This window comes from Stegastes partitus, unplaced genomic scaffold, assembly GCF_000690725.1.
Source record: "Stegastes partitus isolate 25-593 unplaced genomic scaffold, Stegastes_partitus-1.0.2 Scaffold607, whole genome shotgun sequence".
Lineage (NCBI taxonomy): Eukaryota > Metazoa > Chordata > Actinopteri > Pomacentridae > Stegastes > Stegastes partitus.
The window spans coordinates 264670-282616 of NW_007578338.1; the positions used below are offsets into that span (position 1 = coordinate 264670).

Below are 17947 nucleotides of genomic sequence, written 5' to 3' on the forward strand. Positions count from 1 at the left end.
TCATTATTAAACCGTCACTTTTCCTGATGCTTTTGGCTTTTGTTGTGATGTCGTCTCAGTATTGCTAACGATAGATTTAGGTGAGTATCGTATCAAAGTCAGTATTTTGATATCATGAAAACAGCAGCCGGCTCACCACACTTAAGTTTTGTTGACACTCGCTGTTAGGTTGGATATATGAAGATTTCACAACAGTAACTACACGTTAGAAGCTCGATTAGGATTAGGAACCAAAACTGCTTGGCTAAATTTAGAAAAATAGCACAGTTGGGCATAAAATGTGACCCTTTCACAACATGTTCAAAGCTTCTCCCCCATTTTCTGTTTTCAAATTCCAACAGTAAAAGGCAAAGATATGTTGACTAGAAATGATTTGTGATACATCACAAACAGACGTAATACAGGAGAAAATACATTTCCCTCAATGAGAATGCAGTTTGGTCACGTATAAACATAATTTTAGGTAGCTGGGCTGAACATGAAGGCATCTGTGTCATATTAATACAATGTTTTTTAATCCTACTAGTGATGGATCATGACTTATTATCTCTTAAAGTGAATCTACTTGGAGTCATTTTGAATGACAAACTCCACCATTTCTGACTGATGAAGATATAGGTTTTATCTCGACTCTGAGGTCTTGAATGAACAGCCGGATCAAGCGAACAAGCTGAAAGATGGCGAAGAGACGAATGAACTCGCCGAGTCGTCGCCACCTCAGTGCAGAGAGCAGATCAGAGCTGTGACAACCGGGGGACTGTGTGGGGAGGAAATCCTCTTGGAGAGTGTAGCCAGCTACAGTAGCAAGCTATGATAAAATAATAATCTAGGGCAGCCCCTCCCTAGTTTTCTACTTTCAAACAAACACAGACACACTCACATGCACAGCGAGAGACACACACAGAGAACCACTATCAGAGACACACACATACACCTGTACCACCACTCCAGAGAATGGCTCTATTGTCAGGCTTTTTTTTTTGTCATGCCGCTGTTTCCAACCCAGTTCTAATGCTACCGACACACACCTTCACAGCCATCACCAGCCTTTTCAAACTCCTGAATCCCATTAGCGGAATTTAAAAATTAAAATGTTTGCAACTTGCTCGGTTGAAATGCTACACAAAATGGCCATGGCTCACGGAACAGTTTGGTCTCTACAGATTGCATTTTTCATGCCAAGCTGGGTTAACTGTAGGTACAATGTGGGGAAAAAATATGCAAGAAAGGCAAAAAGTTTCGATTTGGGCGTACAGTGAAGTGGTAGCGCTCTCTTAAAACATACATATATGATGAGGAGTTCTGAACATGAGCAGTTTGGGAAGGAGTAAGAAGTTGAATTAGGGAAGATTGGGGGGGGCAGATCCCGTTAGCACTCCAGGACACAGAGGTGGTCCGCAACAAGCCCTTATTTTGCAGAACAGCTCTTTAGCTCTCTCTGCCACCTGAGTCTGATGAATGAGGCAGAGTCAAGTCTTTAGGCAAATCGAATGCATAAATAAACAAGTTCTCATCTCCTCTTCCTTTTCTTATTCTCTTTCAGGTACAATTGCTGGTTCCCCCTCCGGTTCTAGTAAGTAATAATGCAAAGCAAAGCAGAAGAGGTGGTATTTCCACTCTCTTTCTCTTCCTGTCTTGTCTCTCTCTTTCGTTACATTGCTTTTGAAATTTAAGTTTTAACCCCATACATTGCCATCTGTATGTCTGCTAAACCCCCCCTCCTCCTCTCTCCTGTGATGTTCAGCTCTAGTCAGTCATTTCTCTTTCCCTGCGTCTCCTCTCGCAGTGCTGCAGCTTGGGCCCTGTGTGCTTCATTATTAATAGGCCTCTCTGTCGCCATGTCCTTTCATCACAGCACATCACACTAACCTGCACAGGAGGAATTCTTCCACAGTTCTGCTTTTTTTTTTATTTAGACTAAAGACAGTGCTGTTGATGGATTGAAGGAAGGAGGGATGAGAGAGGGCTGTGAGAGAACGGCTGGTGGATGGAGCAGCGAAGGGAGCTGAGAGAGAGAGCGAAAGACAGAAAGAGAGAGAAATGGGAGAGAAGGATGCAGGCATATGTTAGTGTGTTGTAATGCAGTGTGATTCCGGGTGAGGAGCTCGGGGAGGCAGGAATAAAAGGGAATTTGATTAGGGATTCTCTCTGTGGAGAGGCTCTCAGCCTCCGAGCTGTTAGACAGAAACGATCGGCAAAGTGGCAACATCAACCCTGACAGCACTGGGCTTTTCTCCACATGGACCAACAGTAAAAGGCTGATGCATGGATAGACTAAGCAATTGGACTGCACTGCAGAAGCCTGCTTTTAAACGGGCTCCTCTGACAATTAAACACAACTGTGTGGTTATTTGCAAAACCGGTGGGTATGATTTATCAAACAAAATGATCATTCTTGCTAATGGGCTGATTATTGGTTTAGTGGTCCACCTTCTGACTCCCACAGGTTCGGTTTACGTGTGTTAATCAAAATTTCTACCTGTGTAGCTGATTAGCCACAACATCAGCTTCATCTAGGACGTTTACTGCTCCTGCAGATGAAGATAAGGCAGAGGGGGAAACTAGAGTTGAAGCTGAGGGTGAAGCGGAAGATGAAAGCGAAGTTGAAGCTGAAGGTGAAGTTGAAGGTGAAGCTGGAGGTGGGGGTGGGCCCGAGGGCGAAGCAAAGAGAAGTGCAACCATCTCTGAAGCTGAGTCTGCCCCTGCTGTTACCCATGAGTCCTCTGGAGCCTCTAAGAAAGGTGCGGAAAAGTAGCTTAGAAACATCCTGATGTTGAACGAAGCCATTTACTCAGTACTGTAAAGTCTTGAAGCACTTTACTATTTCACTTCACTTTACTATGTTCCAGTGGAAACTCAGTATGTTTTACTCCATTACAGTACATTCATATGGCAGGTGTAATTACCAGTTACTTCTCTATCAACATCTCCTTGACAAAACCATTTTTGTCTGTTACAGAGTCCCGAAAGTCTTATTTTCTTAAAACAAATACGCCTTTGCACACAAGTCATGTCAATGGAAGCCAACTGTTTTTATTCATTTTCTAGAATAGGGTGCATGAGGTCATTTTTTTCTTTATTCTGTCTTCCTTCCTTTTGACACTTATTTCTTCAATATTCCTGGAAGAAATAGTACAGCATTTTGGGACACTGTTCACTACCCAGCAGAGAGTCTGAAGAGATGATTGACACCGCTCTCATTTCTGCACATCAAATATGATGCTGCAGCCAGCAGCCATTTAGCTCAGCTTAGTAGAAAGACTGAAAGCAGGAGGAAACAGCTATCATGGCCTCTATCCAACTATAAAAATCCTACAGCACCTCTAAAGCTCACATTATAATTAACATGCTCTATCTCGCTTGTATAATCTATACAAAAACTGAATTGTGAAATTGATAATTGTTGTTCTTGGGGGTGGTATGTGCCGGACCAGTTCTTGGCACAGTAACTCTTGGAGTCTTAATTGGTTGCCTGACGAGTCCTCAGAGCCAGGAAGCAGTACACTTCGTTTTTCTACAGATTATAACCAGCAAGATGTAATGTGTTGATTTGTGAGCTTTAAAAGGTGCTGTTAAGCTGGTTTTCAGTCTCTGTGCCAGGCTAAGCTAACCAGCTGGTGACTGCGGCCTTAAATTTAGCACTCACATGTGAGTGGTATTGATCTTCTCACTTCTGCAAGAGAGTGAATAAGAATATTTACCAAAAGTTTTGTTTTTTAAGTTCATTTCTATATGAAAGAGGTAAAAATAACACAACTGGGTATCAGTTTTGGATGTTATACCATTTGGTAAGCGTCATCATTGCACAAAGTTCCCACACATGTGAACCAGTAGTGACCTCTTCCACTTTCTTTTAGGCTCTGTAGGCTGTTACCATCTCATTTAATGGTGGTTTAATGGTGACAATCAGCCATGAGACTTGAGTCTGACTCCTGTCTCAATACATTATTAGAATGTTGTTTCTTTGAGTCTCATTTTGACTTCGGCTTTCAATGTTTTTCTGTGTTCATTTGCAATTTCAGTCTGTGTTGGCTGAGTTTAGGCACCAAAACTACTTGGTTAAGGTTAGAAAAGGATCACTGTTTGGGTTGACATACACCCTGTTGCTCCATAGATCAATTTGGTACGTTTTGTTGGTGACGACCCCCATACATGACTGCAACACACTGTATGTTAATAGGGTGATGTTCTGTTTATCGATGATCAGAATGCATTATATTGTGCTTACTGAGTCTACTAGAAAGTGGAGAAGGTACTGGTTTTTGTTTGCAGAGTAAAGAATAATATGATCATTAAGTACTTAAATTAGCTGCTTGACCAGCTAACAAAGTACTGCTTAGGGGGTGAGTGCATATGCAGTAATGTGTCTGTAGATTCATCCAGGTCATGGTAATTCAATGCCGTAGAAGGTGATTATACTTCTGTTTTTTTGTTTCTAAGGTGCAATGTCTTCTAGAACCAGAAAGACGAATCTAGTTGTTGTATACTGAAGCACTTAAGATCATACTTAATAATAACCACATATTAAAAATCAAAAAGGTACTATTATGGAGTTACTGGTGTACTTATATAGGCCAATAGTGTTATGATTATTTAAGAAAGGAAGTGATTTTTTTCCTTCTTTGCTGATCACAGCTGATCAGATGATAAGGAAGCACTGTAGCATGGACTCACTGTACACTTGTGACCAGTCAACTATGTGTGCTTGTGGATGTGCATGACGCTGGGTTTTGTGTGCCTATACATTGTACATAATTCATCCTGCAACTTACAGGAGAGCTTAAGACGTCCATTGACTGTGGGTAGAGATTTTATATATATAAAAAATGACGTTAATGTTACATATGGGTTGTCCCGTCTTGAGAGCAAGGCTGTCAAACTATATAGACATTCAGACTTTATTTGTTCTGACTGACTGATTTTAAGCAGCCCAGGATGGATGTGAACAGATTCTGTCAGCTGCTTCGCTGTACAGTAAAGTGGTCCTTAAAGCCCAGCTCGCCTCCATACTAAAATTAAACCTGCCATTTTTGTAGGCAGTGGACTTCTCATGTTACACCAGAAAAGCACTTAGAACGTGGGAGGAGTTGGGATTTCGGCACCGCTGTAACGTCGTCAGACTTTTCTTTTTGTCTTTAAGGAAATCCATTAAGAGCATTTTTTTGAATAGCACAGCACTTTTGGTGTTTGGCTGACATATAGGGAACTCAAAGAATTCACTGATTAGCGGTGCTTTAGGCGAGGCTGACAGAAGCCTTAACGCTGTATAAACAGAACTACAGTCCTTTGTAAGCCTTTTAAAGTCCACTGTGAAGGACACAAACTTTAAAGAATGCCATGTGTAGACATTTTGTTTATGTTTAGCCATGATGAGATAATAATACCATCACTTACAAGGCTTCAACTAACAACTGTTGTCATTGTAATCACTCCTCAGATTGTTTGTTTTATTAATTTTACAAAATACAAAATATTCAAACAACAATCACAGGAAATGAGAAAGCTAGAAAGAAAGTTTTGCCATAAAAAAAAGACAAATTATTTAATAATCAAAGTTGCAGATTAATTTCTACTATTGCAGGTATAATCAAAAATGTCATATTTAAAGTGGTACTCAGTTATAAACTGTATCTTAAACTCATAAAACTCATAAAATCAATTACTGTTAAATTATTAATGCACAAATCCTAGAAGGCAATATGCTGAATAATTTTTGTTTTTTTTTTAAACCGTATGGCTCAGTTACACCTCTGCAACATCAAACAGTAAGATCATACCTTTGCAGAGTTTTCTTCCGGCTTTCTTTTTTTTTTTTTTTTGGAAATCTCAGGTACAGAGAAGTGTATTTGGCTTGAACCTGACCCTGTTATGAGCAAACCCTTGTTATATGTGTGTGTATGTGCATGTGTGTGCATGTGTGTATGGTTAGATTTATGGCGGGCATATGGTGCAGTTCAGTAAAACCCATAAATCATCTTCATCCCCTCCTTTTCCTCCCGGGGATCTGAGGTCTTAGGTTCCTTTCTCACAGAGCAGCCGCCACTACTGTTTGTACATGCACACACTGATACGTACACGTACAGACACACACATTTTATCATATTGTGTGTCTGAAGGTCCTGCGACTTTAATAACTAGATCACATTATACAATTAGGTCCCTTGAATAATATAACCTGTAATGTCAGTTATCTTCTCTGACTCTCAGCTGTGTTTGAAGATGCATTCAAAGCCTGTGGGTCATTTTAAACGTGTGCAGAAAATCTCGAATTCAACTGTGAACTGCGTAGCGTGCAGCCTGGGATTTCATTTTTGAGTTTTTTTATCCACATAAATGTTGGTTATATAAATCATATTTTTCGGGACCGTTTCCCGGAAATTTAAAAGTGCAAATCCCAGCTTAGCTATTTATTGTGTGATTTTTACAACAAAATCGATGCTAAGTTTCTGACCGCGGTCTGTGCAGCACAAGCAGATGCATCTTCCGCACCATGACAGCGGACTTACGGGTTGAACAGCATGTCATAGTAGTTGCACCCTTTGTCATGTCGCTGTCCCAGTTAAGTCAGTGAGCATGCTCAGATGAGGATTAGCGATCTATTGGCAAGAGAGTCTGATCCACCGAGCCTGCAGCCCATTGGTCAGCTGGACAGATGGGTGTTTGGTGAGGGGGGGAGGGTAGGTCAAGGAAACCAAATCCTAAAACCCAGTCATACATCTACCTATCCAGCCAGCATGACCCCACATGAACCTGCTTCAATCTTTCACCTAAAAGCAGATCACACAGTCTGAATATAAAGCAAGTAGGATCACAGTGACGTATGCACACGCTGTTGATATGATGTACTGCTCTACTGAAATCCTTGCAGTTTTTTTCTAACACTAAACTAGGCCTCAGCCTGAGAGAGATTAGATCATGTCTGGAAAATCATGTGACACATTAATAGCATTCACGCTATCTGCCACCATTAGGTGTTCGGGCAAATGTTAACTGGTTCTGAATTACAATGGCTTCATTAGTGTGGAGCTAAATCAATGTCTAGCACTCTGGTAATTGATGATGAGAATGCTAAGACTGACAGCTGGCATTAAATATTATTGCTACACTTTCTGTTGCAATAGAAGTGACACATCATTTCATTATATGTAAATGCATTTGTGTGGAAGTTGACAAAAAAGAAATGTGAGAGCACATGAACAGGCACTATATGCTCGCGTTAGTGTGTGTACAGTAGGTGTGTGTGCCAGAGAGTGTGTGTCATGGGACAGTTACTGAGTCCATTTGTACAGACAGGCAGGCAGGCAGGCAGGCACATATTAGAGGATTATGGAATGAATCAGCTTAGACTGTTGAAGCATTTCGTGAGAGAGTGATGGCGCTGTTGTGTGGCTGAAAATGACACTAAGATGCTTTTATTTTACTCCTTTCCTTCACACACAGAGTCCATTGCCGTGCACGGCTCTGTCTCTGGGGTTGGAAACTCACATTCCAGCTCTCTAAACCCTCATCATGTTGCTAAAAATGAAGGTAGGAACTGTAGTATGACAGTTGCTCAATGCCACTAGTCATAGCTGGAGTATAATTACACTAGAATAGATATCTATATGAGTATTGTAGTTAAGAATTATAGAAACGCCTTCTCATAGCAGTGATGTGGCACTTACAAAACCTTCGGTCCCCAAACTCCAACATGAATCCATTTGACACCGAGCAGTTTCTGGACATTTTGTGCACCTGTGACAATTTTTTCCCCACTGTGGGTTCATTCTTCACGTCAATATAAAGTCCTGAAACTCTATGGAAAGAGCACAACAATAGCTAGAAGTAGAGAAAAAAATGTCTGTTGTGCTGTATAAAAAATGCTATATGCCATAAATTTTTTAAAAAAGAAAAAAAAAGTAAATAGTTTATTTTAGTCAAAGTATAAATTGAGACGTGTACAATAAAGTTACTGTGATGAAAATCCATGATTTTAAGCTTACACGTGGTTATTTGGTCACACATGATTTACTCAACGATCATTGGAAATTTAAAAGATCTAAAGAATCTTTTTCTTTTTACGGTTTCTAGTCTTGATAAATGGTTTCGTTTTGGCATTTTTTTTAAAGACAGCATGCTTTTTAAACCTGTCAGTGGATTTTGGGGTTCAAAGTATAAAAGCCTGCCAGATCTCTGTTACCTGCACCTGCTTTACGCTTTCCCCATCTGTGCTTTTTAACTGTCTAGTTTAATAAAAATCATATACTTTACTATGGGGCTACACAATCCTCTGAAATAGAATCATTTAAAAAAAATTTACATTCTCGAATAGATGTCAAATGAGTTTTATGATGCTTTTTTTTTTTTTCCAAAGTTGTCAGAACACCACTGGTGTGCTGTGAGGCAGCTTTGATGTACTTTGTCTGGTTCATATCATGCAGTATGTTTAAAGGAACAACCGTGAATCAGTGATCAAAACAAAGTTTGATGGACAGACAGGCAGTAACTGACAACAAGTCCTGGTTATCAGTTAATATAGGCAACAGTAAATGGAGTAATCTGGATACTCTAACTGTGCCATAAACTTGTTATAGTGCTATGTAATGCTATGTTATGCCATCATTGGAGCACAGCACTGTGGTGTGCAGAGAAAAAACAAAACTCACAAAGACCAGCACTGCAGCTAAAAGACTGAATGTCTAGAATTACAATTGTATTATTTCCTCTCATTAACTGTTGAATAAGGATTCACATTTATGGAAAATAGTGATATGATCAGGCCGGGCATCTGAACATTTTAATAGGGAAATTCATCCCAGCAGTCTCATCCATTCAGATGTATAGTTTACTATAACACTGTACAGTGGAATGTAGTATTTATAGATCAGTAATTGATTCACTGCTGTTGTGATGGTGAGAGATAAGCATGGCCATTCATTGTCAGTACTCATCTGATGACAAAATTGAGTGTGTGCAAACACATATGCACACATCCATACACAACATCGTAAGTGTAAAACAAGAGTAATACACTTTGACAAACACTGTGTGATTTCATTTTACAACCATATTAACAATAGTCACACCTTTAATAGTCAGTGTTGTGCAGGAAGAACACACTCTCCAGCACTGAAAGGGTTGTAGAACAGCTTTTGAGTTTAGCCTATCTCAGCAGTGTGAACTCACACTTCCATTGTGTGTTCTCACTTCTGTGTGCATGATCGTGTGTGTGTGTGCGTGTGTGTGTGTGTGTGTGTGTGCGCGCGCACATTTGAAGAAAAAAGGAAAGCGAGGCTTTCTTTGGATAAACAATCTGAGGCAGCATCTCTTATGCTAATTTCTTAGCCTGCCCATTCCTCATTGCATTTACATTCTCTGTCCTCGTGCAACTGATGCAACAGACAGCAGAGCTCCACCGGCACGAACCACAGTTACAGAGAGCTCAGTCCCGCTAACAGACAGTGTGCTACCCACCAGCTCTTTGTCTGAGCCTCCACTGATACCCATGGGAGAATCTGACACACTTTCTGTTACAGCGGAGGTTCTCCCTCCTTCACCGTCCTCTCCATCAGAGGAGCACAGAGTTTCCCTGACACCAGAGGAGTTCACGCCTTCAGAAACAATCCCCGAACACTCGCATCCGTCCCACCTAGTCCCAAAGGAGTCCACACATCATTCAGTTGTTGATCATCATCCCCACCACCACGCAATCACAGAGGAGTCCAACCTCCACCCATTGACTCCAGTTCACCATCACACAAGCGTGGCGGAAACTGAGAAAAAACACTCAGAGCCGCGGCACAGTGAGAGCGGAGGTAAGGCGCACCCATAGCTCTAGATGACAGTAGATATAGAGTAGAGGCTCCTAGAAAATAGAATAATCTAATTTAGAATCAGGAGATCATTTTCATTTCCAGCCAGCGTGATGGTGTTTATGGTGTGGAACTCTTCAAAAATGGGCAATTTTCAGGGAGTGAAAATCACTAACGTGCTTTTATACACAAGCTATCATCATTTTTTATGTTGCTCAGCATCATATCACATGTCAGAAATGCTTATTCAATTTCGACAGTGACAGGGAAATCTATTTAATGCGGGTGAGTGAGAGGCAGTTTTAAAGGTGGGGAGACAGAAACAGAAAGTTACAAGAGTATTGGCACTGTCTGTGAAAGTTGAGTTGACATTGTCTTTCAGAGACATTGTGGGGATTGTGGAGCATCAGCCACAGGATCAAAGCGATGAAAGGATATGAAGATGTAACAGACAGAATCAGGACTCAGACCAACTTAACCTCAACCTCATGCGGAAAATTCCAAAATACTAAGTCAGCAACATTAATGTGCGAAGTGTCAAGATAGAAATAAAGCGATCACGTGTTGTTTGAGGTCATTTTCTGCTGGTTTTGGCATGATGTCAACCTGCCAGTGAGGGAGCAGATGAAGAGCTCCATCACTGTCATGGTTTACTAAACCCAACAGACTCTCACACACACACACACACACGCACGCCCTTCGTTCAAGTCAGTGTAGATAGAGCAAACGGGAACCTCGAATGCTCTGGCTGCCAATGTCTGATGTCAGGCGGTTCGGGCTGAGCTGATTGAGATTAATGCCAAGAATGGTTCGAATCACTTCTACCCCTAAGGCAGCATGGGTTACTGAGATTAAATGCATTTATGCTCACTGCTGTGCTACATCAGCCTTTGAAACAACTGTGATTCACAATCCTGCTTTCCCACAAGAGAGTTTTTCAGCCAGCATGTGTGCGCGTGCGTGTGCAGCTGTGACAGATGTGTGAGAGAGTGGGTCTAGTGGGGCCAGAGTCGGACATGAGTAGAGGTAGGCAGGGGTTACTTTGATGAGATGTAATGATGGCATGATGCCAGTTGTGTGAAATGGTCCAGGGTGCTGTGAGAACAGCTGCTGGCGTCCTGTCTCACTGGAGCCCCAGGGAGAGGGAGGGATGAAGGGGAGTGAGTGGGCGGGAGATAGCCTGAAGGGGGGATGCACCGCAGGGGAGCAGGATGCTTGCAGGATGCCCCTCTGAAGAAGAACAACTGGAGAAGTAAAGCCTTCACAAAAACACCTCAAGGGGAAACACAGATGGAGGCATGCAGGACAGTATTCTCTAGCGGGCTGGTGATCATTAGTCCCTCAATGACGTGCGTGGTGTGGTCGCTTCATGCGACTGGTTATCTGTCATTTTAAGGATAATCATCTGTGAGGAGAAGCTGAGTGTGTGTGTTCCACTTAATGGAAAGGTATAACGAAGAGGAGGATCGATCCATAAACTGAAATAGTTTCACATCTTTCTTCTCTTTCTTGTGCTCACTGTAGCCCTAAAAAGTTGAAGGAAAGGATCTTGGGAATGGAATCAAGCCCTCTGGGAAAATGGAATATACAAAGAAAAAGGAAAGGAAGACGAAAAGTTGAGCAAAAGACAATTAAAATTGCAGGAAAATCCAATGTGCGTGCTCAGTTGTCTCTAGTAGCTATATTGATTTGAGAGGTTTAGTGTGACTGACATTACACTGACAATAAGTCTCAATACAGAGTGGTTCACTCATGAGGACACGTTACTGTCTTCGTGTCCTATGAATATTCATTATTTGGGTAAATACAATAACAAAAGTTAGAGACCAGATGGATCCTCTTTCTCTATTATGGGAGGGAACAAAGAAGCACATAGGAGAGTTAGAACAAGTACAAGCAGTCAGAAAATTTCATGACATTCAGATAAAAGGAAGTGCATGTCATTTCTTTCACACCCAGAGTGAAAATGTAGTGATGAAGGAGTTTCTCAAGCCTCTCTGACTCTCACAGCTTTTTCCCAAGCCCAGGGCTGAGGCCCCTGATGGGGCAATCCACTATCTGACAGAAAGAGAGAGGAAGAGAAAAGGAAAACAAGGTCTCGGAGGAAGAGGGGAGGAAGGCAGACGATATCAGCAATCTTTACCCACTGCAGTATCAGCCTAATTATAAAGTTCTTATTGTTCAAGTCGCTTAGAAAATAGCTTGTAAAATACCCCACAAGATGTCTCCTCTTGTTATGTTAATGATGATTGTGATGCATCAGTCTCCCACAAGTCTTTACATGAGACTGATGGACACAACGCAACAACGTCCTCTGAGCACAGGCAGGAAAGGGAGGAAGAAAGAATATCTGAGGAGACAGGTATTTCTTTTTAATGTAGTAGTGCCAGTTTTCTTGGAGATTTATATACCGGAGCGTGGTGCGGTAAAACGCAGGAGATAAACGCTTATTGTGGAACTTGACAGCTCAGAGTGAAAACTAGGACCCTGAAATGTGAAGCAGAAATTTATCTAAATTTATCTCTTCACTGACATGATAGTCTGTCACTCAAGTCAAGCTTTAGAGCTAAATCATAATTTTGGCACCAGCACTATCGTCATCCATTCATTTGCGACTATGACTGAAGTTGATGGGTCCGAAATGAAAAAACAGACTGCAGGATGAAGCAAAGCTGGACGGACTGTTTATTTATTGCTTTGGTTCCTGAGAAAAGACAAAGTAAAATTTACCGTCTGGGTTTTTGTTTTGTTTTTTTTTTTTGTTTAAATGGCGATTGTGGTGTGTCAGACCCCCACAAGTCGGCAGAACACGTGCATGAGACTCACGGCCACAAATCCACCACTTCATCCGAACATGGGGAGAAAAGGGAGGAGGAGAATGAACACGGGAAAGGTATCTCTGTAGGATGTACTGTAGTGGTTTGAACCAACTGTAGTTAGCAGCAGTAGAGTACATTTCATTTTATGATCACGTAAAATTGGCAGCTTAACCCTCTAAACCCCTAGTGGTCCTATGCTTTAGATATTTTACCATTTATATTTTGACAACCTCTACAAACTAGTTGTTTTACACTGTAGTCTGTACATTACTCCAGGAAGCCATTTCCCCATGCTGAACATATTTAACAACTTACTGAAACCGTGATCAAGTATGTTTTATTTTGCTCTCAGTGTAATTTATTTCCATACTTGACCTCTCTGCCCTGTATAAACACAGCCTGCAGTTCAGCTGAATAGTTTGAGATTTATTTTCACAAGACTGTAGGTGGCAGCTGAGTCATTCATGGCATCCCACTGAGGAGGACAAAATTTTTTTTAGTTTTTTACAGAATCTGATTTATTTTTTCAGAGTTTTTAAACAAGACATTCATAAAGTGTGTTTGATGAAAGGTCCCAGTTTTAGGATTAGATTTGGCTAATTGTCCCAATGGAACAGTTTATAGCTCTGATTAAAAGTGGAATTTTGGTGATTTTCTTTAAAGATAACACAAGTTTCAAACCCACTAGTGAGTTTTGGGGTTCAGAGGATTCAAACAAAAATATATATCTGAAACCTAAAAACTGTAATCAGTGGAAGTATAATTTTTACTTCCTATGTTAATGATGATTGCGGTTTACAAGTCTCCCACAGTGCTGGAGAACACATACATGAGAGTCATGGCCACAAAACTACATCCTCATCTGAACATGGGAAGGAAAGGGAAGATCGTCAGGAAAAAGGTATCGCTTTCATATGTAGTGACGCAGAGCATGTAGAATACATATATTATACCTATATTCATACTGCATATTGAACAGATATGTTTTAGATCAAAATGACTCACAGCTCGCCTAAAAAAATGGGAATAAATCAAATCCACCTTAAACTTTCCTTGTTATTTCAATTCAAATTGTGGTTTTTCAGACCCACACAAATCTCAAGAACACATACACGAGACTCACGGACACAAAACAACCTCATCTGTGCACGGAGAGAAAAGGGAGGAGGAGCATGGTGGAAGACATGTTGATAGAAAAGGTATCTCATCCTAATGGTGTAGTGACAGAGGTTCCTAGAAAACCTGAAACAGCAGAAATGCATCAAAAGTTTTCACTTGTTAATAATGATTGTGGTGTCTCAGACCCCCACATGGCCGAGGTACACGTACATGAGAGTCACGGCCATAAAACAGCAACTTCCCCAGAGCACAGAGGAGAAAGTGAGGAGGTGGGGCAGGAGGAAAGACACTCTGGGAGGGAAGGTATCATCATTTTTCTATGCTCTGTTATCCTGTAGTAGCAGAAATATGCAGTGGATAAACATTCACTATGCATGAACCTGCAAACTCACAGTAAAAAAGTATCCCAGAAAATGAAAGAGCAGGAATGTATTTACATTTTTTTACTTGTTAAGTTGCTGAAATATGTGTTGTGTCAGTTTCCAAGAAGTCTGAGGAGCATGTACATGAGGCTCATGGCCACAAATCAACAACCTCATCTCATCACGGGGCAGAGGAGCACACAGAAAGGAAAGGTATCCAGTTTTATACATAGTGGTAGCGATTTTCTTGTAGTTATATATTTAGAGCTTAACCTGGTGTGCAGTATAACGTAGTTGCTAAACCTTTGCCTTTAGTTAACTTGACCAGTGGAAATTCAAAACAGCCGTAATGTAAAATGTAGGGCTGGTCCGAATAGCAATTTCTGATCTCCGGACATTCGGTCCCAATTAATGACGAATATCCCGAATATTCAGGGGGGGGGTGGTGCTCGGGCTCCGACGAGCTGTAGTGAGCGTGATGCTCACAGGCCGCATTTGGCTACAAAGACCACTTTCTGTGTTTACGTTAGCGGTGACGGCTCCGTTTCCGCGGCGGCGGAGATATTCGGAGATCAAGTTTGATATCCCGATTCCAGCACAGCGAGCGAATAGTCGGCTATTCGGCTGTTCAGGTCCAGCCCTAGTAAAATGTATTTCTTCAGTGACATAAAAACTTGTCAATGAACATCATAATTAGACTGCTAAAACCTCATTTAATAGAGGAAGCCAGAAGGGACAGTTGAGAAAAGGTAAAAAAAACAAAAAAATTGGTATTGTTTACTGGTTGCTAAAAGAGCATGTGAAATTCACCCCATTAGATGTTTCTTGTTATGTTAGTTTCCCACTTGTTTGAGGGACATATACACAAGACTCATGGCCACAAAACAACCTCTAAACACGAGCCCAAAGGGCAGTCAGAGGAAGAAGAAAGGAAAGGTATTGTTTTATATGAAGCTTTGCAGCCAAAAAGGGATGCGCAATAATATCGGCACATCATCAGTATTACTTTAAAATGAAACGGCAACACCGTCCCAAGATGAACACTGACAAGCAGATAAGATTATGCTGACTAATGCTCAATGCTGTGTCCCTGGTGTGAAGGGTGGGAGCGCGGACAGAGATTACTTTTAGTTGTTTTGCAACTTGTGAAATAGGTCAAGTATTCCTGGTTGCAGCTATTGTCTGGATTGTCGCAGGGAGAGCGTCATCTAACCCTATTTATGAACTTTATGGTATTGTTTGAAAGTGCGTGCTTTACATATAAGGTCAAGTAGCTTCTAAAAGGAGAACCCTGAAGTTTTCTGCAATTAGGTGGAGAAATATGTGCTTATCTGTATCACCTTTGGCTAAAATGAGTAGCAAGATATCAGCAAAAATCTAACATTGTGCCTCCCTGTAGCTAACTGCAGGTAGTGGTAGAAATATGCAGTAGATGAACTTTCATAATAAGGTGAACTTGGCATCTAACAAGATAATTTTCTGTTCTTTGTTATGACAATGACGACTGTGGTGTGACAGTTTCTCACATGTTTGAGGGGCATGCACATGAGACTCATGACCACAAAACAACAACCTCATCTGAGCACGGAGAAAAAAGGCAGGAGGAGACGCATCAAGGTACTTTTTGTATGTAGTGGTGGAATAGATGTGACAGGTTTATGTACTGTAGTTATACTGTAGTGGTAGAAATATGCAGGAGATAAACTTTCACAATTGATCAATTTACAGCAAAAAATGCTCCCCAGAAAGGGAGTAACAGGAAAGGTATCCATTTTATATGGAGTGGTGAACTTCTTGTAGTTTTATACACTAGTTAAATGTGGCAACTCCCAGTGAAACACAGTCCCTAAAAATTGAGAACTAGAAACGACAAATTCAGATTGAGCTTCTCGATTTGTTAAACCTATACAGAGTTGCATTCATTTTAGGATGAAGGAAAACCAGGACCGGCATGTCAGGGCTCCAGACTGTGACCAAAATGGTCTAATATGTGACCTTTTTTCAGAGTGTGCAAGTTAAAATTTCAAGTGGTCGCATTCGTATGAGTGAACGATGATTGCTTAGTAATTTTGTTGTCGCTTTAACCAGCTACTACATTATCCATACTGGTGGAAACTCTAACTTTTATTTCTTCCATGGCTCTTGCAGTCTGCTCCTGCTTGATGTGTAAAACGAGATATTGAGGTGATATGTGTTCCTCAACCAAAAGAGTTAGAGGACTCAGACTCACCTGATGATCAGATTGCAGATGCAGGCAAGAAGTGACTGAGCCGATGAGCTAGACAACTACAACAGCTAGCGCAGTAGTAAAGCTGCAAAATTAAATACTTATTCACAACAATCAAAATTGTATGTTTGAACCTCTTTATGAAAAAAATCGACTTCGGTCTTCATATTTAAAATCTGCTCATAAAAGGCGTAGCGCACGTGCATGTTTTCTCTGCTCATAGTAAACAGCGCATGTGGATAAAATTACACGGCTTCATCTAGGAAAAATCTGATCTTAGAATGCTTAATTTCAATCTGTGCCAACCAATTTTTGTTCACACAATTGTCCTTGCACGCCACAGCCACCTAACAGCATCTACCGCAGCCTGCAATGTGACGCATTTAGGAAACATCGGCAAACGTGGTGTCTATCGAAAAGCAATTGTTAAGGTAGTGAGGTGCTTTGCCTGTGACCAGGTGGGAGATGCGATTTACGGATAATGTTGGTCACTTAGCCTGGAGCCCTGCATGTTTATGTGTTCTTTAGGTTGCTGAGAAAAAGTTACACGAATTTGATATAATGAGATGCTATTTTCTGGCTCTATGACACAATCATGAGTGTTTCAGTCTCCCACACGTCTGAAGCACACATAACATGAGACTCATGGCCACAAAATCTCATCTGAGCATTGGGGGGAGCATACAGAACGAAACAAAGATAGGAAATGTATCTATTTTTATATGTAGTCATGCAATGCTTTATATTCACTTGGGTGAAACTCTAGTGACACAAATATACAGTAAATAAGCTTCCACTACAAGTTAGGAGTAAAAAAAATTTAAAAAAAAAAAAAAAACAGGACCCCAAACGCTAAAAGAAGCGAAAACACTGTATGTATAATACCTACATGCTAGTTGCTCGTTTGCTTGTTTGTTGTGTTAATGACAACTGCGGTTTAACAGGGCAGCACAAGCCTGAGGGACATGTACATCAAATTCATGGCCACAAAGCAGCATCTGAAACTCATGGACACACATCACCATCTGAAAGTCATGGACACACATCACCATCTGAAGGTCATGGACACAACACAGCATCTGAAAGTCATGGGCATATAACATCTCATAGTCATGGACACACATCTGAAACTCATGGTCACATGTCATCTAATAGTCATGGACACATATCTGATAGTCATGGACATACATCTGATAGTCATGGACATACATCTGAAAGTCATGGACATACATCTGAAAGTCATGGACATACATCTGAAAGTCATGGACACACATCTGAAAGTCATGGACACAAAACAACATCTGAAGGTCATGGACACGTACCATCATCTAATAGTCATGGACACGCATCATCTGAAAGTCATGGACACACACCTGAAGGTCATGGACACACATCTGAAAGTCATGGACACAAAACAGCATCTAATAGTCATGGACACACATCTGAAGGTCATGGACACACATCATCTAATAGTCATGGACACGCATCATCTGAAAGTCATGGACACACGTCATCTAGCAGTCATGGACATATATCTGAAAGTCATGGACACACATCTAATAGTCATGGACACGTATCTGAAGGTCATGGACACACATCATCTAATAGTCATGGACACACATCATCTGA

General features: G+C 41.0%; 1 protein-coding gene across 2 annotated transcripts in view; it reads left to right on the top strand.

Moving 5' to 3' along the window:
• The window catches only part of ntng2b (netrin g2b), a 74270-nt gene that overhangs the window by 39646 nt on the left and 16677 nt on the right, over window positions 1-17947 (top strand). For both annotated transcript variants that reach the window (XM_008289337.1, XM_008289338.1), the window contains exon 5: window positions 1544-1573. In XM_008289337.1, coding sequence (XP_008287559.1) covers window positions 1544-1573 — 30 coding nt within the window. The remainder of the gene's footprint in view (window positions 1-1543; window positions 1574-17947) is intronic.